The sequence below is a fragment of the Archocentrus centrarchus genome, chromosome 19 (assembly GCF_007364275.1).
Source record: "Archocentrus centrarchus isolate MPI-CPG fArcCen1 chromosome 19, fArcCen1, whole genome shotgun sequence".
In the NCBI taxonomy this organism is placed as follows: domain Eukaryota; kingdom Metazoa; phylum Chordata; class Actinopteri; order Cichliformes; family Cichlidae; genus Archocentrus; species Archocentrus centrarchus.
The window spans coordinates 4,767,583-4,785,658 of NC_044364.1; the positions used below are offsets into that span (position 1 = coordinate 4,767,583).

At 43.2% G+C, this 18,076-nt stretch overlaps 2 protein-coding genes across 2 annotated transcripts; one reads left to right on the forward strand and one right to left on the reverse strand.

Moving 5' to 3' along the window:
• Positions 1-1,435: 1,435 nt before the first annotated feature.
• Positions 1,436-4,651, forward strand: LOC115798797 (bone morphogenetic protein 2). The gene is made up of 5 exons (XM_030755766.1): positions 1,436-1,757; positions 1,911-2,050; positions 2,272-2,388; positions 2,564-2,753; positions 3,779-4,651. The coding sequence occupies exons 1-5, from the start codon at positions 1,454-1,456 to the stop codon at positions 4,186-4,188; spliced, it is 1,161 nt and encodes a 386-aa protein (XP_030611626.1). The 5' UTR covers positions 1,436-1,453; the 3' UTR covers positions 4,189-4,651.
• Positions 4,652-5,698: 1,047 nt separating this feature from the next.
• On the reverse strand, positions 5,699-11,767 carry LOC115798606 (cardiac-enriched FHL2-interacting protein). Its single transcript, XM_030755508.1, has 2 exons — positions 11,725-11,767; positions 5,699-7,923 (listed from the first exon to the last, which is right to left on the reverse strand). The coding sequence occupies exon 2, from the start codon at positions 7,913-7,915 to the stop codon at positions 6,578-6,580; it is 1,338 nt and encodes a 445-aa protein (XP_030611368.1). The 5' UTR covers positions 7,916-7,923; positions 11,725-11,767; the 3' UTR covers positions 5,699-6,577.
• Positions 11,768-18,076: the final 6,309 nt, after the last annotated feature.

Below are 18,076 nucleotides of genomic sequence, written 5' to 3' on the forward strand. Positions count from 1 at the left end.
GTTATCTCGCTGAAATAAGCACTTCCCTGGAAAAACAAACATGATCTGGATGGAAGCATAATTTGCTCCAAAATATTGATTTTGTTTACTGAAATGACGTTCACAGGTGTGCAGGCCACCTATGCACCTATGACCCTCTCCTCTGCAGTGAGGATGCATATGATTTTCAGAAACAAGTTCAAATTTTGATGGTCAGACTGCAGGACAGTTGAGCTCGAGTCCCAGTGGGTGTTGGCTTGACTTGGTCTTGTTTATATTCGTGACTGGGCTGAAAATCTGACTTTATTGACAGTTTTTCGTTGTAATTTAATGGTGAGAAACATTATTCCTAAATTATTGAAATACACTACACCTCCCCATCTTTACTTCTGAAAGACTGATGCTCTTTTACTAAATCACCCTGGTCTTCTTCTTCTGCTTTCGGCTGCTCCCTTTAGGGGGCGCCACTGCGGATCATCTGCCTCCCTCTCACCTTATCCCAGCATCCTTCTCTGTCACACCAACTCTCTGCATGTCCTCCTTCACTACATCCATGAACCTCAAAATTCCAAATAAAGTTTTATATTTTTAAATTATAACAATTTAAAAAGAACTTAAAGCAGCCGAGTCAAATTCAGTAAATTCAACAGTTTGATCCCCTTGCTGGGATCTCCGTGTCCAGTCTTTATTGCTGTTGTCTGCTTATCTGAGTGTGTGGCTACTCAATGATATATAACAGATTTTAAAATGACCCCCCACCACCTCCAAAAAAAGAAAAAGGGTGTGTATTGGCCACAGATTTGATTAACAAAGGGGGAGGAGATTGAGCCACAGTTTTGATCCCTTTTGTTGCACTTGATTGATCAGAGGTCGGCGGGGATTCGCTCTAACTGAGGAATAAACGCGTCACGCTGATTTCGGTGTAAACTCTGAGTCACTGTCCAAACACAGGGACACGCGGCGCTCGCGCTTCTGTGAAACCGCGCGCGTTAACGGGCAGCTTTTGAAAGCGCGCTTCATTTGCGTCACGGCTCTGCGGTTCGTTTGCTCTCCAGCAACTGGCCTCATACTGATAACGCATGATGTGGGACAAAGGTGACATCATGATGGGATAACTTTATTTGGTCCCGCGAATAAAACGATGGCGCTGTAGGCCAGGTAATGTAATAATAAAGACGGGTTCTTCTCTTCAATAAAATCTCATCTATTTTAACATATATGAACTTTATATCAAAAACTCTCTTACAGCATGTCTGAATTCACTTGTCACATGAACGAAGCGGCGTTTCAACTACTGTAAACTGGATATTGGTGTATTTATTTTTCTTTACAGCCGCTTCTCTGGTCTTTTCCAACAATCCTTTGTGTATTTTGTTTTTGTCATCAATCACGGCCCAATCATCTCTTACTGATAGGGCACCCTGTCGTTTATCACCAACCCTCCCACAGGTGTAGAGCTCAGTCCACTCTGGAGATGACAGCAGGAGCTCCGCGCCTCTGCCTCGGCCTCGCTCTCCTGCTCAGATGCGTCACCCTGCTGGCTCTCCCGCCGCACAGTCCGGGGATGCAGGACGCTTTGGATGCGACGGAAACGGCCAGGCAGAAGCAGGACGCTCTGTTCTATCTCAAGGATATACCCCGACCAGCGGAGGCTCCACAGAAGAAGGCTCCTCAGTTTATGCTGGATCTTTTTAACGCGGTCTCAGTCGCCGATGGGACCCCGAAAAGCCAGACGGACATTCTGGAAGGAAACACGGTGCGGAGTTTGAACGATAAAGGTGAGAAGCGGCTGCCCAGACTGACTTTTACGCATAAAGATGCAATAGCGCACGATTGCGCACGGCTGTGTCTGATAAAACAACAATTTCTTTAAGAGTGTATGGCTTTATCGTTTCTCTAAATATGTTTCTGATTGGATTTGTCATCTGCAGGTCAGGCTGGAGACAGTTTTCACTTCTTTAACTTGTCATCTGTCGGCAGAGAAGAGAGAATGATCAAAGCGCAGTTCCGCTGGTTCCGAAAGAAAAGGAAGTTTTACCTTGGAAAGTTGCACATTCCTCATTTCTACAAGGTAAACGAGTCCTCTTCGCTTTTAATAAGCATTTATTTTTTTATATTGTAAAGGAAACAAAAACAGCAACAACCGTCTGTTTGTATTTGATGCTGCGTGATCGTGTTTTAGCACGCTGCACTCACCCTTCTGTGTGAAAGCATTTCATAATCGTGGGGCTTTAACAAGAATATTGGAGGTTTTTGTTTAGTGAACAAACAACAGTGCTTTTTGCTGTCCAGGTGGATCTGTATGAGGTGCTGGACAACTGCGTGAAGCCATGTCGAGGAAACCTCATCACCTCCAGACTGGTGCCGCTCTACACTCAAGGATGGGAGGTCTTCAATGTCACTCAAATGGTAACAAAACTCATTGGATTTGTTCAAAAGTAAATATTATATTTATTTTTGGTCATTATTACCAAACACAGCTAAATTACAAATAAAAACATCTGGTAATGACGACGTTCATAGTTTTGGTTCCGTTGACAAAAATCCGTCCATTTATCTGGTCTGGTTATGCTTTAAATGCTAGGTATCCAAGTGGATCCAGAACAGTGAGGAGAACAACGGCATCCTGGTGGTGACTGCACTTCCGTCTGGTAGCTGGATGGAGTCTGCGTTGTATTCATCTAAGCAGGATGTAGAGCTGATGGATACGAGCACCTACCTGGTCATATTCTCACAAGACAGGCGGGCCGGAGCGTCAAACCAGTCGTACTTTGGTAAGGTGGTGAGCTCGTGGAAATCAGTGGCCTGTAGAGCAACATGATTTTGCCATTTTTTTTTTTTTTTTTTTATACAATAACTCAATAAGAGCTTCTCAGCGTATTGCAAGTCATGTAGTCTGAGAGGGAACTGGACTCCTGCACCTCCTCTGGACTCTGTTTTCACACTTGATGTAAAAGAAATCTAAGCTGTGACTGATCAGCCTTTCAGGCCAGATCAGGTGGCCATCCTGGCCACCAGCAAAAAACAGTGATGCTTAAAGTAGTGATTTATTTTTAGCCATGTGAGGCACCTGCATGTTCTCATGCTTGTCTGCTTAGAAGCAATCAACAACCTGTGGGGCACAAAAATGTACAGTTCTTTGATTTGGCTCCAAAAGTGAGTCATCTCAACCTAGATCCATGTTCAGGTGCCCAGCTGTACTGGTAATTAATTTCCATATAACTCACCTGTTTAACTTGTGTTAATGCTTAAAATGATCTGTTATTAGGGGTGTGGCCACTTTGATTGACAGGTGGGTGTCAACACAGTTTGCCCTCTGAACCTTGGCTGTGTGTTGGTGTCTTGTGCAGTAAATTAATGTTTACAGTATGTTATAAATAATATGGCTTGCTATGTTGTTGATGTTCTTCAAAGAGTAAAGTTCCTCCATGATTTAATTTCTATATTATCCTAATAAGCGTGTGTGTGTGTGTGTGTGTGTGTGTGTGTGTGTGTGTGTGTGTGTGTGTGTGTGTGTGTGTGTAATGCACCGGTGCAGTTTAAGGATGCACCGGTGCAGTTTAAGGATGCACTGTGCTAACCAAGCTAGCATTAGCTGATAAACTAGCTCTCCATGCTCACATAACAGACCCAGATGTCAGCATCACCCACACATCAACTTTTAGAGTCAGTTCCTAAAACAGAGCAATTCCTTACTGCGGCTTCAAAAGTTGATATTTTTGTGTTTAATGGATTGAACATCCCTCAAATTAAATTACTTTAATGACTGATATAATTTTCTAACCTGCTCTTATCACAGGACAAACCCAACCTGAACCAGCTGCCCCCGAGCACCGCGACCACCGCAGCAGAAAGCCACGTGCGTCTCCGGGTATCGCGCCGCTCGACCAGCACTGCCAGCGCATTTCCCTGTTCGTCGACTTCGAAGAGATCGGCTGGTCGGGCTGGATCATCTCTCCCCGTGGATACAACGCCTACCACTGCACGGGCTCCTGCCCCTTCCCGCTGGGGGTGGGCGTCAGAGCGACGAACCACGCCACAGTGCGTTCTATCATGCACGCGCTCAAGGTCGCTAGAGATGACGTGGAGGCGCCCTGCTGCGTGCCCGACACGCTCCAGTCCATGAGTCTGTTATATTTTGACGATGAGGAGAACGTGGTTTTGAAGCAGTATGACGACATGATGGCGTTAAGCTGTGGTTGTCATTAAGCGCCCGTGTGTCTCCGGGAACAGTAGGGGTAAAGGTATTCCTGAGTTTCTACAGTTTCGGTATTTTTGCTGGTATTCAGCTGAGTAATGAAGTAACCATTCATCAGCAGTCCTTTTACTAGCGCAGCTCAAGAATCAAGACTGCCAAACAGATGCCAATAATATGGTTGCCAACATGCCAACATTTAATGATCTTTAGTTGTTCTGCGTATCTTCTTTTTTTTATATATATTCTGATTTTTATATTGTGCCCCTGAAGCGCCCACTTCAGGTTCTTCTGTGACACTGATGTCCACGAGGCCGAGTCAGCCCATGTGGTTTGTCCCATAAAATAATTACTTTTTTATCTGGAATTATGTTACTGGTGCTCTGGCAAACATACAGTAAACTTTCTTTGTTGATTTATTATCTTCACTGTTTTGGTCTTTAAGGGTAGCCTACATTAAAATGTTGAAAAATGCTCATTACAATTAAAGGTCTTGTCTTCAAATATTCAATGTTTTTAGCTTATAAGCACGAGTCAAATGAAACCTTTACATTTAAACAACTCTGACATTAGTGCAAATCTTAATCTATTATTTTATGCAACTTATTTGGATAAATGAGCATGCCAAAAAAAAAAAAAAAAATTGATGTCCAAAAAAAACAAAACTGGATGTTGTCAATGCAAAAAAGTAATATACAAGGTTTTACAGCCTAATTCTGTAATATGCATTAGAAACAATGTTTTAAATGTTTTATTAAAGGCAGGAGGCTATGCTGAATGAATTGGGGAAAATTTAAAAGACCCTGCCTTGCATATTCAAGTTCTTATTGTATTATAATAGAGCACGTGAGGAAATAAAAGCAGCATACAAGTGTCCAGAAACTTTCTTGTTCATTGTCGTCTTTGCATTATTTCATTAACAGGTGATGCTGGAAACTGCGAATGTGCTCTGCAGCACAGAGTGTATGTGCCAAACATTTATGCGTTGTGTTGCGATAACAGAAGCTAAACTGGGGCTGGGAGTATGTAGTACCACTTTGTGCCACAAGATGGTGCAGCACGTCACTGTAACCTTTAACCAGGCAAAAGTGCACACTGTTCACAAAGGCAGCCTGGGAAACAGCTTAACCTCTCGAGGAAGTGGCGATAGGGCTGCAAAGAAATAAGTTAAAGCAGCAGTACAGCACGCCCTCTGGTGGTGAGAGTGTTAGTTAAATTTTGCAGAGGATAATTACAAAAAGTACCTTTAAACCAACTTTTTAGAAGAAGGGCAGTGTGGAAAAATAATAATAAAAAAAAAACATCACAATGGTTGTTTTCTTTTATTGGAATGCATCACAGACACAAGACAGCCCTGCTTGATTCTACAAACTTGCAAAACAAATTCTCTTTCATATCCTCTGCATACAAAACATGAATTCCAATAATGTCAGCTGAAGCTTTTAGACATTATAAATAAAAACACAACAGGTGCAATTTGGACTTTAGCATGCAAACTGTTTTCAAAATCTTTAGTATGGAGATAATTAGTTAAAATCAATGAAATTTGGTTCAAGTATATCTAATGATAAATGACTGCATATGTCTGATGAAAAAGGAACTCTCCAGACGACAAACCTCTCAGGTAATAAAACAAATGCTACAATCTCTGGACAGCTGCAGAGACCCAACACAACTGTAATATATAACAAACCTGCAGCATTTACAATAAATAATTTACAGTGTAGCTCTCTGTTTACACTTAAATACATTATGTACATGGATCGTCCATGTCCTTTTTCTACTAAAATTGCACCTTATCGTACACAAACCCTCCCAACCACATTTAAACAAGCACACTCAAAATCATTCATCCCCAAATTCAACATCTAAAAGTTGTCCTCTTTTCACAAAGCCATCAGTGGCATCAGTAACTTTAAAAAACCAGAGCGCCTCTCGTGTCTCCTGAAATTTTAGGGCAAGAAAGGCAAAACCACAATCGAAGATCTGAACTGAGAAAACACTTAACATTCAAGGGGGAAAAAGTCAGCCCTGAAATAGGTCTTGGCAATGAAATTTCCATTTCTGGGAACATTTTTGGTGCAGTTTTTTTTTCTCATTATGCTTGTAAAAGGCCAAACGCGGCAAAATAACAGAAGGTATTTACAAGATCAGGGACTTCTTTCTGGAATTGCTGTTTTGTACCAATGTTCAACAACCAAAGAGGGAGGAATCCATCATTGAAGTGTTGTTGCTTGTTTACAGCCCTTCTGGGAAACGCAGGAAACCACTAACTTAAATATAAGAAGGCAAAGTTGTTTTATCATGACAAAAGTGTAAAAAAAACAACAACAACCCTGGAATGCAACAAACACCACAATTCAGTGATACAAAACAGCATTCCTTTCAACCCTTCGGTTTATATTAACTAGGACAGTCCAGTTCCTCAGTGCCTATGAACTCCCCTAACATGTGTTCATTCTGACTGTAGATAGGCTCCAAATATGGATGTGCATCTCTACAGTATATTTGCTTTGACCTTTCTATGTTCCTCTGCTCAAAGTCCTCTGGTTCCACGCGAGGCGCCTGAACAGTGGCTCTCGGAGCCATAGGCGACAGACACACTGGGACAAAGCCATGGTAAACAACCAAAGGAGGACTCAAGACCTCCATAGGAGATGCCTTAGGAACTGCACCATCTGGTGGCTGAACTGGCAGCTGCACATAGCTTCCCATTTCAGGATCAAAGAAGGTTTTCGTCTTGACTTGTACAGGCATGTCTACAAAAAAGTACTGCCCTGAGTCCGGATCCTGGAGGAGCTTACGTTGGGTCATAGGGAAGGACTGCGTAACAATAGAATGCTCAATGCTAGATTGTCGAGAAAGCTGGCTGGTGTGGCTCGACTGGCGGGACAGGGATGAAGGCTGAGGTACTTCAGCGGCATACGCATCAATACTGTGACTCCGTCTCAGCGGGTTGTCTCTGACGGCCTTGTCTCTGGCTCGGCCTCTCTGCTGAAACTCGTCCATGATGGATTTCTCAATGCGCTGAGTTCTGGGATCGAGCTTCTCGTTGACCGGCGTATCAGCACCGAGCCCGTGCTCTGCTTTATCGCCTAAATACCGGTCGATGCTTTGTGTTCGGTGCAAAGGCCTGTCCAGCACTTGTTTTTCACTAACATGAGCTTTATACACAGGCACGTTGCTGATGACCCTATCACTGCTGTAATGTCTTTGCTCTGTCTTATCTCGAATGCGTCTGCTGCTGCTGCGGCCTTGTCTTTCTGATGCGATGCAGGGTAGGGCTTCTCTTCTCTGGTTATTGCTTTCCGGTGATTCGTGGTCCTGACTCTGAGTCTCAGGCTTGATCTCTGTTTTGTTGTGGTGGCGGTTTTCATTCGTGTTCAGGAGCTGCTCACTCTGACTGCTGCTGTTTTTACTATGGGGGCTTCCAATGTGGTCATCCTCAGTTTTCCCTCTGTGCTTTTTCTCACTGCTCCTGCCATTTTTATTACCAGAGGTGCTTCTGTGCTCTGACTTTTCAGCATTGTGTCTTTCTGCTCTGTGTTTGCTGCTGCTCTGAGATGACCTGTGAGATGACTTCTGGGCCTCCTCTTTCTTCATCCTTCTATTTGCCAGCTTGATCGCTTTAAGAACCGCCTTTTCCGATTTAGGTAAGACAGCCGGTGGCTTCGGCAGACCCGTTTGGCTTTCGTTACCACTGCAGGTGGACCCCAAACTTTCACTGAAAGCGTTCGTCATGTCATTTTCTGCTGGCCCTCCAGCGTTCAACACCGTCTCTTCAGATGTGTCAGCCGTGCTGGTTGTCAGACTCTCCACTCCTTCAGATGAAGGACTTAACCCAGAAAATCGATCTTCCTCCTGTGGGACAGTGAGGAACCCTGCAGCTTGTGGCTTCTGTAGGTGTTCAATTTGAAGATTTGAAGGTGAGACCAGCTGGGGTGGTGATGAAATCTCTTTAGAGGGAAGGATTTGTTCTAGAATTAAGGTGCTATCACTGGTGGCAGCACTGGTTTCGTTAGTCAGTGTGAGCTCTGGGCACACCTTTACGTGATGCAGCTCATCCTCTCCTCTCTCTGAACCCCTCTCTGAACCACTCAGACTCCCTCTGGGTGACCAGGGTTGTAAAGTCTTCCTGAATTTGTTAATAAAAGTGTTATCTTTGACTTTAAACAGTGCAGGGATCCCCAAGGTTGGTGAGAAAGTATCAAAAGGTGACAATGTTGTTGAACTGTTTTCATCTGTGGCGGCACTTTCACTTTCTTTGCCATCCTTGCATACTTCTAGCTCTTGCTCGGGAGACTTTACGGGTTGCTTTATAGCCTCTGGCTCACTTTCATGATCACTTAAAGAATAATATTCCACATCTGCCCTGTCCGAATCGCCTCTCGTGTTTCGCGACACATTCCTCACTGCCTCTTCGAATTTCTCCACCTCTTCAATTAAGTTGTGCAGTGCACTCTCCACAGAGAAGTACGAGGATTTTGAAGACAAGCTGGCTTGATCAGGCGGGCTCTGAGCTACGCTAACACCATTTACCAGAAGCAAGGGTGATATTATGTTTCTTGGGATTTCACCGAGAGCCTCTGCATCCGCACTGTCATCCTGAATGGCTTGACGTATGTTGTTAGGTTCCTCATTAGTTGCTAGGTTCGTGGTTACAGTGCCATCAGCTGTGATCAAATGATCTGGTTTTAGTGGAGCCTTTCGCTTTATCTTGCATGTCTCCTGTGTCTTAGCAGTGCTGTTTTTATTAAATATTGCACTCCTTGTGGGGCTCATATTTATCTGTAAGTTATTCGGCTTATTTTCATTTGCCCCGAACTCTGATGATATCAGATTTTCTTCCAGATCCCACCTGTCTTTATCGGAGCTGGTTTCATTTGGACTGCCCACAGTATCTTCACCGTTTACCTCTTGTGCTGCTAAATCTTTCCCCATTACATTTTGGCGTACCTCCAGATTTTCATATTTCCCATCTTTGCTGTAGACATCATCTACTGCATCTTTCTCACTAGTGACGCTTCCACGCCTCCTATTACCTCCTTTTTTGATCCTGGGGGGAACGGGAGGAACGTCTACTTCTGACACTCGTCTTGCTCTTTGTATCAAATTAGCCTCTGTGTTAGCTGTAGTTTTTGGGAGAGTGTTTACCTCATTGTTAGTCTTGTTCAAGCCAGGCAGTGCTACCCTACCGCCTGATCTATGTGTCTCACCAAGTCTGGGTTCAGTTAGTGACAAGATCTGTCTCAGGTGATTGTGGTCTCTCAGATCGCCTAATCTCTCTTTTAGTTCTTTTTCTTTAAGCGTGTGAGTGCTGTCATTTAGTTTGTCTCTCCCCTCTGTTATAGCTTCTTTCATAGAGTTTTTACACTGCTGTGCCTTTGTTGCATAACTTTCATTACAAACTTTCTCATCTAATTGTGGATTTTTATCCATTTCTGGTAGTTTATTCTTTCTCTTCTCCCTTTCTGATATGATCTCTTCGAGTGCCATTTTGGCTTTGTCATAGTTGTCGTTTATGAGTGCTTTGTTCACTATGACGTTTCCGTCTAACTTTGTGAAACCCTCCTGCTTGCTCTGCTCCTTCTCTCTCTTTGCAAATATTTCTCTCTTAGCGGATGTGTTGCCTCTCATCGACAGCATGCCTCTCTTTATATTGCGAAGCTCCCTCGAGATCAGATCGTTTTTAGCCTTTGTCTCCTCATCTGTGTTAAGGGCCCCTAGTTTGTTCCGTGCATTCTCGAGAATACGATTGCCGAGCTTCGCTCTCTCCAACTCTTTCAAAGCATGCAAATCGTTAACTATGTGCTCGCTGTCTTTAATTTCTCTCCTTGGCATCGTCTCGTCATCCAGCTCCATTTTTGTGCTCACGTTCGGATTGCCTTCTTTGCTCTCTTCTACTTGTTCATTGTCTGTCACCGCAAATCTCTGATATTTTATATAGTTGTTCTGTCTGGCTGAGAATATATTTTTAAGTTTGCCTTGTTTTTGGACAGAATCATTTTCCTTTGGTGGTAAATCTAGTTTTGCATCCTCCACCTCATCATTACGTGTTTGCTGTTTATCGAGAGCAAGTTTAATATCAGATTTAGCAAAATTCCTCACTGGAACAGGTGGAGGCTCTTTCTTAACTTTACCACTTTTGCCAGCCTGCATTTCATTATTCACTTCATTTCTGTTTTGAGATAAAAAGTCATTTTCTGCTACCGAACTCTCCCCCTTGCTGCCTAACATTTCTTTAGAAACTCTCTCATCGGTTTCTTTCTGCTGCGGTTCTTCTCTGTCTGCTGTGGGCTTGTTGACGCTGTCTGAATGAGCTGCTGAGAGAGCTTTATTTTTGGCTGCATTAATCGCTTCCCTTGCTGCTCTGATCACATCCACGGTGCTTATGATTTGGCCACTGGCCTCTTTTTCCTTGGAAGGCTGCTGCACTTCAAAGTCTTTATCCTTTGTGTCTTTCACTGACCGTTTTGTTTTCTCTGGCACATTTAGGGGCCTTTTCCCTACTGATGACAGACCCTCATTCTCAAGCGTGTGGGGTGAAATTATGGGTGATCGATCTTTGATGACATTTGAAGTATTTGGTGAAAGCCCTGTGTTCGGAGGCAGGGCCTTCGGGGAAAGCTCTTTGTTTAGAATGAGTGGCGAAACTTTATCCGCCTCAGTTGGCGCATCTATATGTGCAGGTGTGCTCTGAGGGACTGGAAGATATTTCATATCACCATCAACAGGGCTGGCTTTCTTGTACAGGTTCAGAGAAGGGTAGTTTTGCTTTTTGGCCATTGGGCTCTTGTTCTTTTTTGAGTGTACAAGGGGGGGTGTGGTGTTTTCCTCCCCAAAATTGAGGTTACCTTCGGCGTCCTTTTTGGTCTGCAGTAGATTTGATAACAAATAATCATCTGACAGAGGCTTGTCAGTCTTATCTTTTGTAAGATCAACAGTTGGGGATTCTAAAATAGCACTGCAAACTGTCAGTCCATCTTTCATCATGGCAGGTGTGCTTAAGCCAGATGCGTTGCCTTCAGAAGCAGCTCGTGGATGGTTCAGATTCTCTGATTGTGGAGTTTCTGTGCCACCTTCAGTCAGCTCCGACGTTTTGAATTTAGGGGGGGTGTAACGGCTCTTCACCCTTTTCCTGTTGTCTTTGAGGTTGAAGAGGATGCTGGACGCAAGGGATTTGTAGCTGTCCCGCCTAACTGGAGGCTCGGGAGTCAATTTGGCCTCAGAGTGTGGCCTAACCTGGAGGTCAAATGCAGAGGTGGGTGAGAGGACCGCTTGGAGGATTTCTGATGTTTCTGTTGGTTGCCTGGAGGGAATGAGGGGAGTCATCAGCTGGCAGATGCTGAACGGAGTAGAGGCCACAGAGCTGACTTCCTCAACTGCTTTGACTTCCACAGATATAGCTTCCTTTTTGACCAACAAAACACTTTCATCCATTACTTTTGAATTATTGTCTTGAGGTGGTATCCCAGGCTGATTGACAAGAAGAGCACTTTTTGCTCTGGACCTGTTGCGCCTCCAGGGGGCAGCAGTTCCATCCCCTCCATCTGAAGAGCACCTCTTTTCAGCTGGTACAGCTGAGGGCTTTGGCAGGACCTTTGGTGGTTGTGGGGGAGGGATGGGTTTCGGAGCAGTGGGAAGACAAGGCCCAGCTGCTTCTTTCTGACATGACAGAGGCTTCTCTGCATGCAAAGTTTCTTTTCTACGTGCCTCGGTTAGCTCCTTGTAAAGCGGCAACTCATACACTTTAGGGATAGTATCTATGGGGAGAACAGGGGTAACTGTGTCCTCTTGGCCAAAGGGGAACCGGTTAAAATCAGTCCATGACTGAAAAGGACTAAACTCACTGTGGAGGAAAAAGTTTTTGATGTTAAGTTTTCTTAATTTGACAGTGGACTTCCCATTTTTAATCCTTTTGGATTTCCCTGTGGGAAGGCCAACATCTCTGCCAGTTTTGTTGGACGAACCATCACCAGACTGATGTTGAAGAGGGTTCTTGTAGTGTTGATCTGTGAGGCTGGTGTGATAATCTGAGGAGAACTCTGATAGCTCTCTCTGAATGCTGCGAAGTGCTGTTTTATCCCACGATTCTCCATTAGAAACAGTCATGCTCCCATTTTTGATTAACATCCCTTTGCAGCTTTCTTCTGTGGCACTCAGGGCTTTGAGGAAAGATGACATGTGGGATATATTCTTCTGCTGATGATGTTTCCATGTCTGGCCGTGATTTTTCTCATTTTTGCTTTGCCCTTGTTTTCTAGATTCCTTGTTATGATTCTTTTTAAGCGGCTCCCCTGCCAAAGGTTTGTGGCAGCTGAAAGGCGAGAATCCACACAAAAAGTCATCATTGTAAACGGCATCGTCTCCAACACAGAGACTCCGGAAGGCGCGATCGGTGAGAGTGCTAACCTCCCGATCAGTCTCGTCCATGAACAAGTCTGTGAAGCCGTTGGGGAAGCGGTGGTGGAGCATGCTCCCCGCTCGATGGCTCACGTGTCGCTTTTCCACACAGCTCATGATGTCAGCAACTGTCTTTGCGTCTTATCATCACCAGCCCTGTCTCTTCTATGGCTGCTTCTCCTCTCGAGATCCCAGTTCCTTCCAGCTCAGGCTGACATCAGGACAGCGGTGGGTTACGTAAATTTCCTAAAAACAAGCCAATGAAATCAGTGTCAGTGTTTACATAATCCGAACTAAAAGGCTTTGCCTGGACACACAGTGTAAGCGGTTAGCTATTTAGCATTTCTGCAAGTCAGGAATCCAAAAATTGTTGTTTGACTGACATGATTACTTTAAATGGTTTTGAACTCTAGAGTTGCACCGATGACCTTTATGTACACAACATGTGCTGGCTTCAGCCACGCTGTCACTATGCAGCCAGCAGACAAACACTTCATACCATGCACGAGGCTATTTTAAGCAGCATATGATGCCTTGAGCTGTGAGCACCAAGCACAGTGTGAGTGGGTATGAAAACAAATGCTGCCCACTTAGAGGAAAAACCGGAACATTTCTGTTATTTCTGTCTGCATATTTGAAGCACCAAAGAAATCCTTCATATGCAATATTCTTTTCTTTTCTTTTTTTTTTTTTTTTTTTTTTTTACAGATGATTATACATTTAAAATGCCATATTTGTCACACTTTCATTTACACAAATTTTTTTTGCTAAGCTTTAGACGGGTGCATGCCAATTTTGTCCCTAACGTTCAGCGAAGAGGGCAGGAAATGTGTGTAAATCATCAGCCACAGTCACAGATCAGCAGCTGCTGATCTACTGTAGTTTCCTTTAGCTATGTGGGTGAGGTTTTAGAATAGCTCATTAACCTATTTATACAGCCCGAGCACAGCCACCGACATATAACTCAAGTCTTCAACTATTCACACAACCATTACTTTCCATATAAGAAGTCTGAGTGAGACAAATACAAACATAATCATTTCATGAGTTACAGATGTGTTAAATACATTTAAATGTATAAAAAAAAAAAGGAAATTAATATTATTTCCAAATAAGTGTTTACATTCACAGTCAAGTATAATATTCAGGTCAGATGGATACTTTACAGTAAGAGACAATAAGAGAAATAACTATTATCAAATTTACTATTATATTATTAGCAGACCCTCACAGATTAAACTGCCCTGTGCTACTTTACTGTATCTTAGGCTTGACTTACAGAAGACTTTGGCTTTCCAGGACACTTCACTTGCCAACCACCTTCCAGCTCTTATAACCAGAGATCAGTTAGCACCACGGTACTTTCCCAGCGTCTGCCTGTGTATTTATACCCAGGGAGTGAGTTAGCCCAGTTAACTGTACTGTATAAAGGCAAAAACCACTGGAGCTTAATTTTAGTTGTTCTCACTTATATAATAGAGTATATGATGTAAAAGTACATGTATGCACGATTATTTTACAGTAAGAAAACTAATATATGTTCTTCCAGCCCTTTGGGCATTAATGTTAAAGTTTGTTAAAGTTTTTTATAATTAAAGTTTTAATGGACATGTCTTTATATAAACATCCCACTGCTCCCTCACCTTAGTGATGGGTCTTTCATGCTGAGTTCGAGAGTCCAGCGCTTACATATAAAACCAAGTCCTCAATGTAGAATCCAAGAATCCAGTGTGGTACCACCTGCCGAGGATACTTTATAGTTAAATGCTGTCAATCATGCTCAACAAACTTTCTCCTGTGTGGGTGAAGAAATACAGAAAGCTCACCAAAGTGAGTTAAGCCCTCGGGTCCATGTTCGAATGCGCTGGTGTGGCTGGGCTTCTGATAGTGAACTCAAATGATACCAAAATAGACGCACAAGTCGGTGTGGCCAAACTGAGCAGCAACAGAGGGCCCAGCTAGGTTGCTCACATTGGAATATCCAGTGGGTGTCGAGTGGCAGGGCAAGACAGGCCGGCAGGATGAAATGGACACAGTCATTGGTTATTTTTGTAACTAAGCAGGGAGAGCTGATAGGGCTGGGCCCACTTTTTACCTTTGGCAACCCTGAAATCATGACAAGGCCTCCTTGTCAACAGAGATTAGGCATTGTTGGGTTTATCCTTGGATAATAAAGAGGAATGATGTACACTTTTATGGTTACACCAGCTGACTAATTCTGCTACTGTCACCCAGGGAACCAAGCTTTCTGATATAACCCATTGCATCACACAGTCCCTGAAGTGGAGGTTGGCGGCTGGGGGCAGACGTCTGCTGACTGATACGGCGGAGCTGGGCTCATTCTTGTTGTTCAAGCTCTGTTTACAAGGCTGTGTTGTAGACATGTGTGACTGGGTAATCTAGTTTTAGGACCAGCAGCTGTTGTTGCTGTGAGATTACTATGAAATGGAGCAAGCATTTTGTTGACTTACTGCCCTCTGTGAGTCAGAGGAAGTCAATAGGTGAGGTCATATGTAATGTTAACCTTGTGTAGTCTCAAAATGGAGAAAGTTGAGTGTTTGTGAAATACTGGAAGATTCAAATTATTTTGAGAGAAAGAATCACTCACCAACAGTAGGTGGTAAAGTTTCCTCTTAGCCTTGGTTTTGTTTGAGAAACATGCACTCACCGGACACTTCATTAGGTATACCTTTCTAGTACCAGGTTGGACCCCCTTTTGCTTTCAGGGCTGCCTTAATGAGCTTTATGACATGTTGCGTTAGCTTGTTGGAAGCAGCCATCAGAAGATGGGTACGCTGTGGTCATAAAGGGATGGAAATGGTCAGCAACAATAGTCAGGAAGGCTGTGGTGTGTAAACAATGCTATGCTAGTATTAAGCAGCCTCGGTTTCCTGTTCTTCGCTGGCACCTGGTGTGGTTTTCTGCTGCTGTGGTTTCAAGGTTCGACACTGTGCATTCAGAGATGCTCTTCTGCATGTCTTAGTTGGAACAAGTGGTTACTTGCGTTACTGTTGCCCTCCTATCAGCTCAAAACAGTCTGGCTTTTCTGCTCACTTGATATTTTCTCTTTTTCAAACCATCCTCTGTAAACTAGAGATGGCTGTGTGGGAAAATGTCTCAAAAATATTCAAACCAGCCCTTCTGGCACCAACAATCATCTCACACTCAAAGCCACTTAAACTACCTTCCCCATTCAGAGGCTCAGGTTGAATTTCAGCCGGTCATCTTGATCATGTCTAGATGCCATTGAAATGTCCGCGCAGCTGCAGCTTTTTAAGTTAAGTATTGGCCAGTAAATGAGTTGTGAAAGAGTAAAATCCGTATGAAGCCTTTTTGTACTCAGCATCCACAGTGCTGAGAAGCCGGTCTATTTTTACACTTACTCCACCAGTTTAGTCTTCACATGTTTGATGACTAGGTTTATATAAATTATATTATATTTTATGTGAAAATGGTTTGAATGTTATATATATTTATCTTAAATGGACAAACACAACATCTAAAAGTGTTCACATCAGGCCAAACAGGCCGCAATAAATATAAACACTTCCACAAACCTTATTTAATTTACTTATTTTTCTATACACATTTGTTTGACCTGGTATAGATGCACATTTGCAAATTAGCATGGGAATGTTATGGACATCCGAAAACCTTAAAACATCTTCCAACTACAGGAATTTTCCATGAAAGTGTATCTATGCCTAGAATCCCATCTCTGGTTGCTTAAACATGCTGAAATGGGATATACGTAACAGAGACACTGACTGATGTGGCACGAAGAGAAAGGAAAACACCAACAACCGACCAACAAGTCCAGGGCCTCACAGCCTGGATCCAGGCTTTGTTTGTGCCATTATGACTGACACCCACATGTGTTTTGGTTGGCTGTAAAATCAGTGGGAGCTAGCAAGCAGCCTGGCTCATGCTCCTTCATGCCTGCTGAGAACTGAGACGAGCAGGCAAAGGTGGTAACTGGGCTCTGGGTCTGGAAGGCTAATAAACCTAGGTATGGGAATTCTAGGACAGCTGAAACAGATCGTATACAGAAAAGGTGCAGTAAAGGTAAAACACACCAAGAAAGACTTGAGCCTTGACAGGCTGCATTACTAGCTGTATTTTTATTTAAATTCTAACCTGAAACTGAGTGCTGATATGTATGACATCCCTCAAAATAGTAAACATACCGTATAACAATCAAGACAATTCTACAGAAGCCAATTCTGCTTTTTTTTATACAGCAGCAAAAACAGAGAAACAAAAGAGCAAGTAGGTCACTGCAAAAAGAAAACTCTGCATATTAGCACATCTGAGAGCTGTTATGTTGTTTAAGAGTTTCATGACGGGCTTTCCTTTTCATCAGCACCTGGGGTTAGAAATGTGTTTTGATCATTATCGCTCAGAGGGGGACTTACAACAGGACTGTAGTAACTGAAACTCCTGATGCTGATAAGTCACTTTGAAGCATTAAGATTGTAGAAATGCAGTTATATCATCACCATATGAAGAAGCGAAGCTGTTAAACATGTATCTCATTGCTGGGTTAGTTTGAGCAGAGACTCTGACCTATAATATCTTCCAATGGAACGTCACACTTCCTGTGCCAACTTCTTTCCATGAAAACAACCAGATAGCTAACAATACCTGTCAACACATATCAAAAGGATCTGTGCCAGCCAGTTAATGATGTTCATTAATAACCAGTCTGTGGTGTAAATATCAAATTTGTTACACAAACAGGAAACACAGACCACTGACCTCACCTGAAAAATTTGTGATGCTCCTATAATAGAGACTCCTAAAAAAAAAAAAATCCACAGTACTTTGCAGTTATTGGCACTCATAAGTTATATTTGTCAATTTAGCACGCATGGGGAAATGTGACAGACAAAAAAAAAGGAAGATATACGTAATCTTTTAGTCAGCAAAGCTTTGAAACCCACAAGCTCAGGAAATGCTTTGTTGTCCTGTGGAAGGCAGTTTAACCAAGTCCGCGAGCGTCTCAGAAGCAGCCAGAACAATGAGCGCGTTTCAGACACGTGGGTGTTTGCAGGCAGCAATAAGGACCATTATTTTCACCGGTGAGTACAATGGATGTTTGTACACTTTGTTAGGCGCGCTGGTTCAGCTGCTCGTTAATGGGAATATCTAATCAGGCAATCACATGGCAGCAACTTTTAGGTATTTAGGTATGTAGACATGATTGAGATTATTTGCTGAAGTTCAAACTGAGCATCAAGATGGGGAAGAAAGGCGACTTTGAACGAGGCATGGCTGTTGGTGGCAGACTGGTCTGAGTGTTTCACCACTGATCAGAGGTCAGAGGAGAATGGGCAGACTACTTCAAGGAAGGAAACACAACTCAAATAACCGCTCATTACAACAAGAGAATCTCCAAATGCACAACATGTCGAACTTCGAAGCGGATGGGCTACAGCAGCAGAAAACCACACTGTCGACTATGAAAAAGAAACTGAGGCTACAGTGAGCACGGGCTCA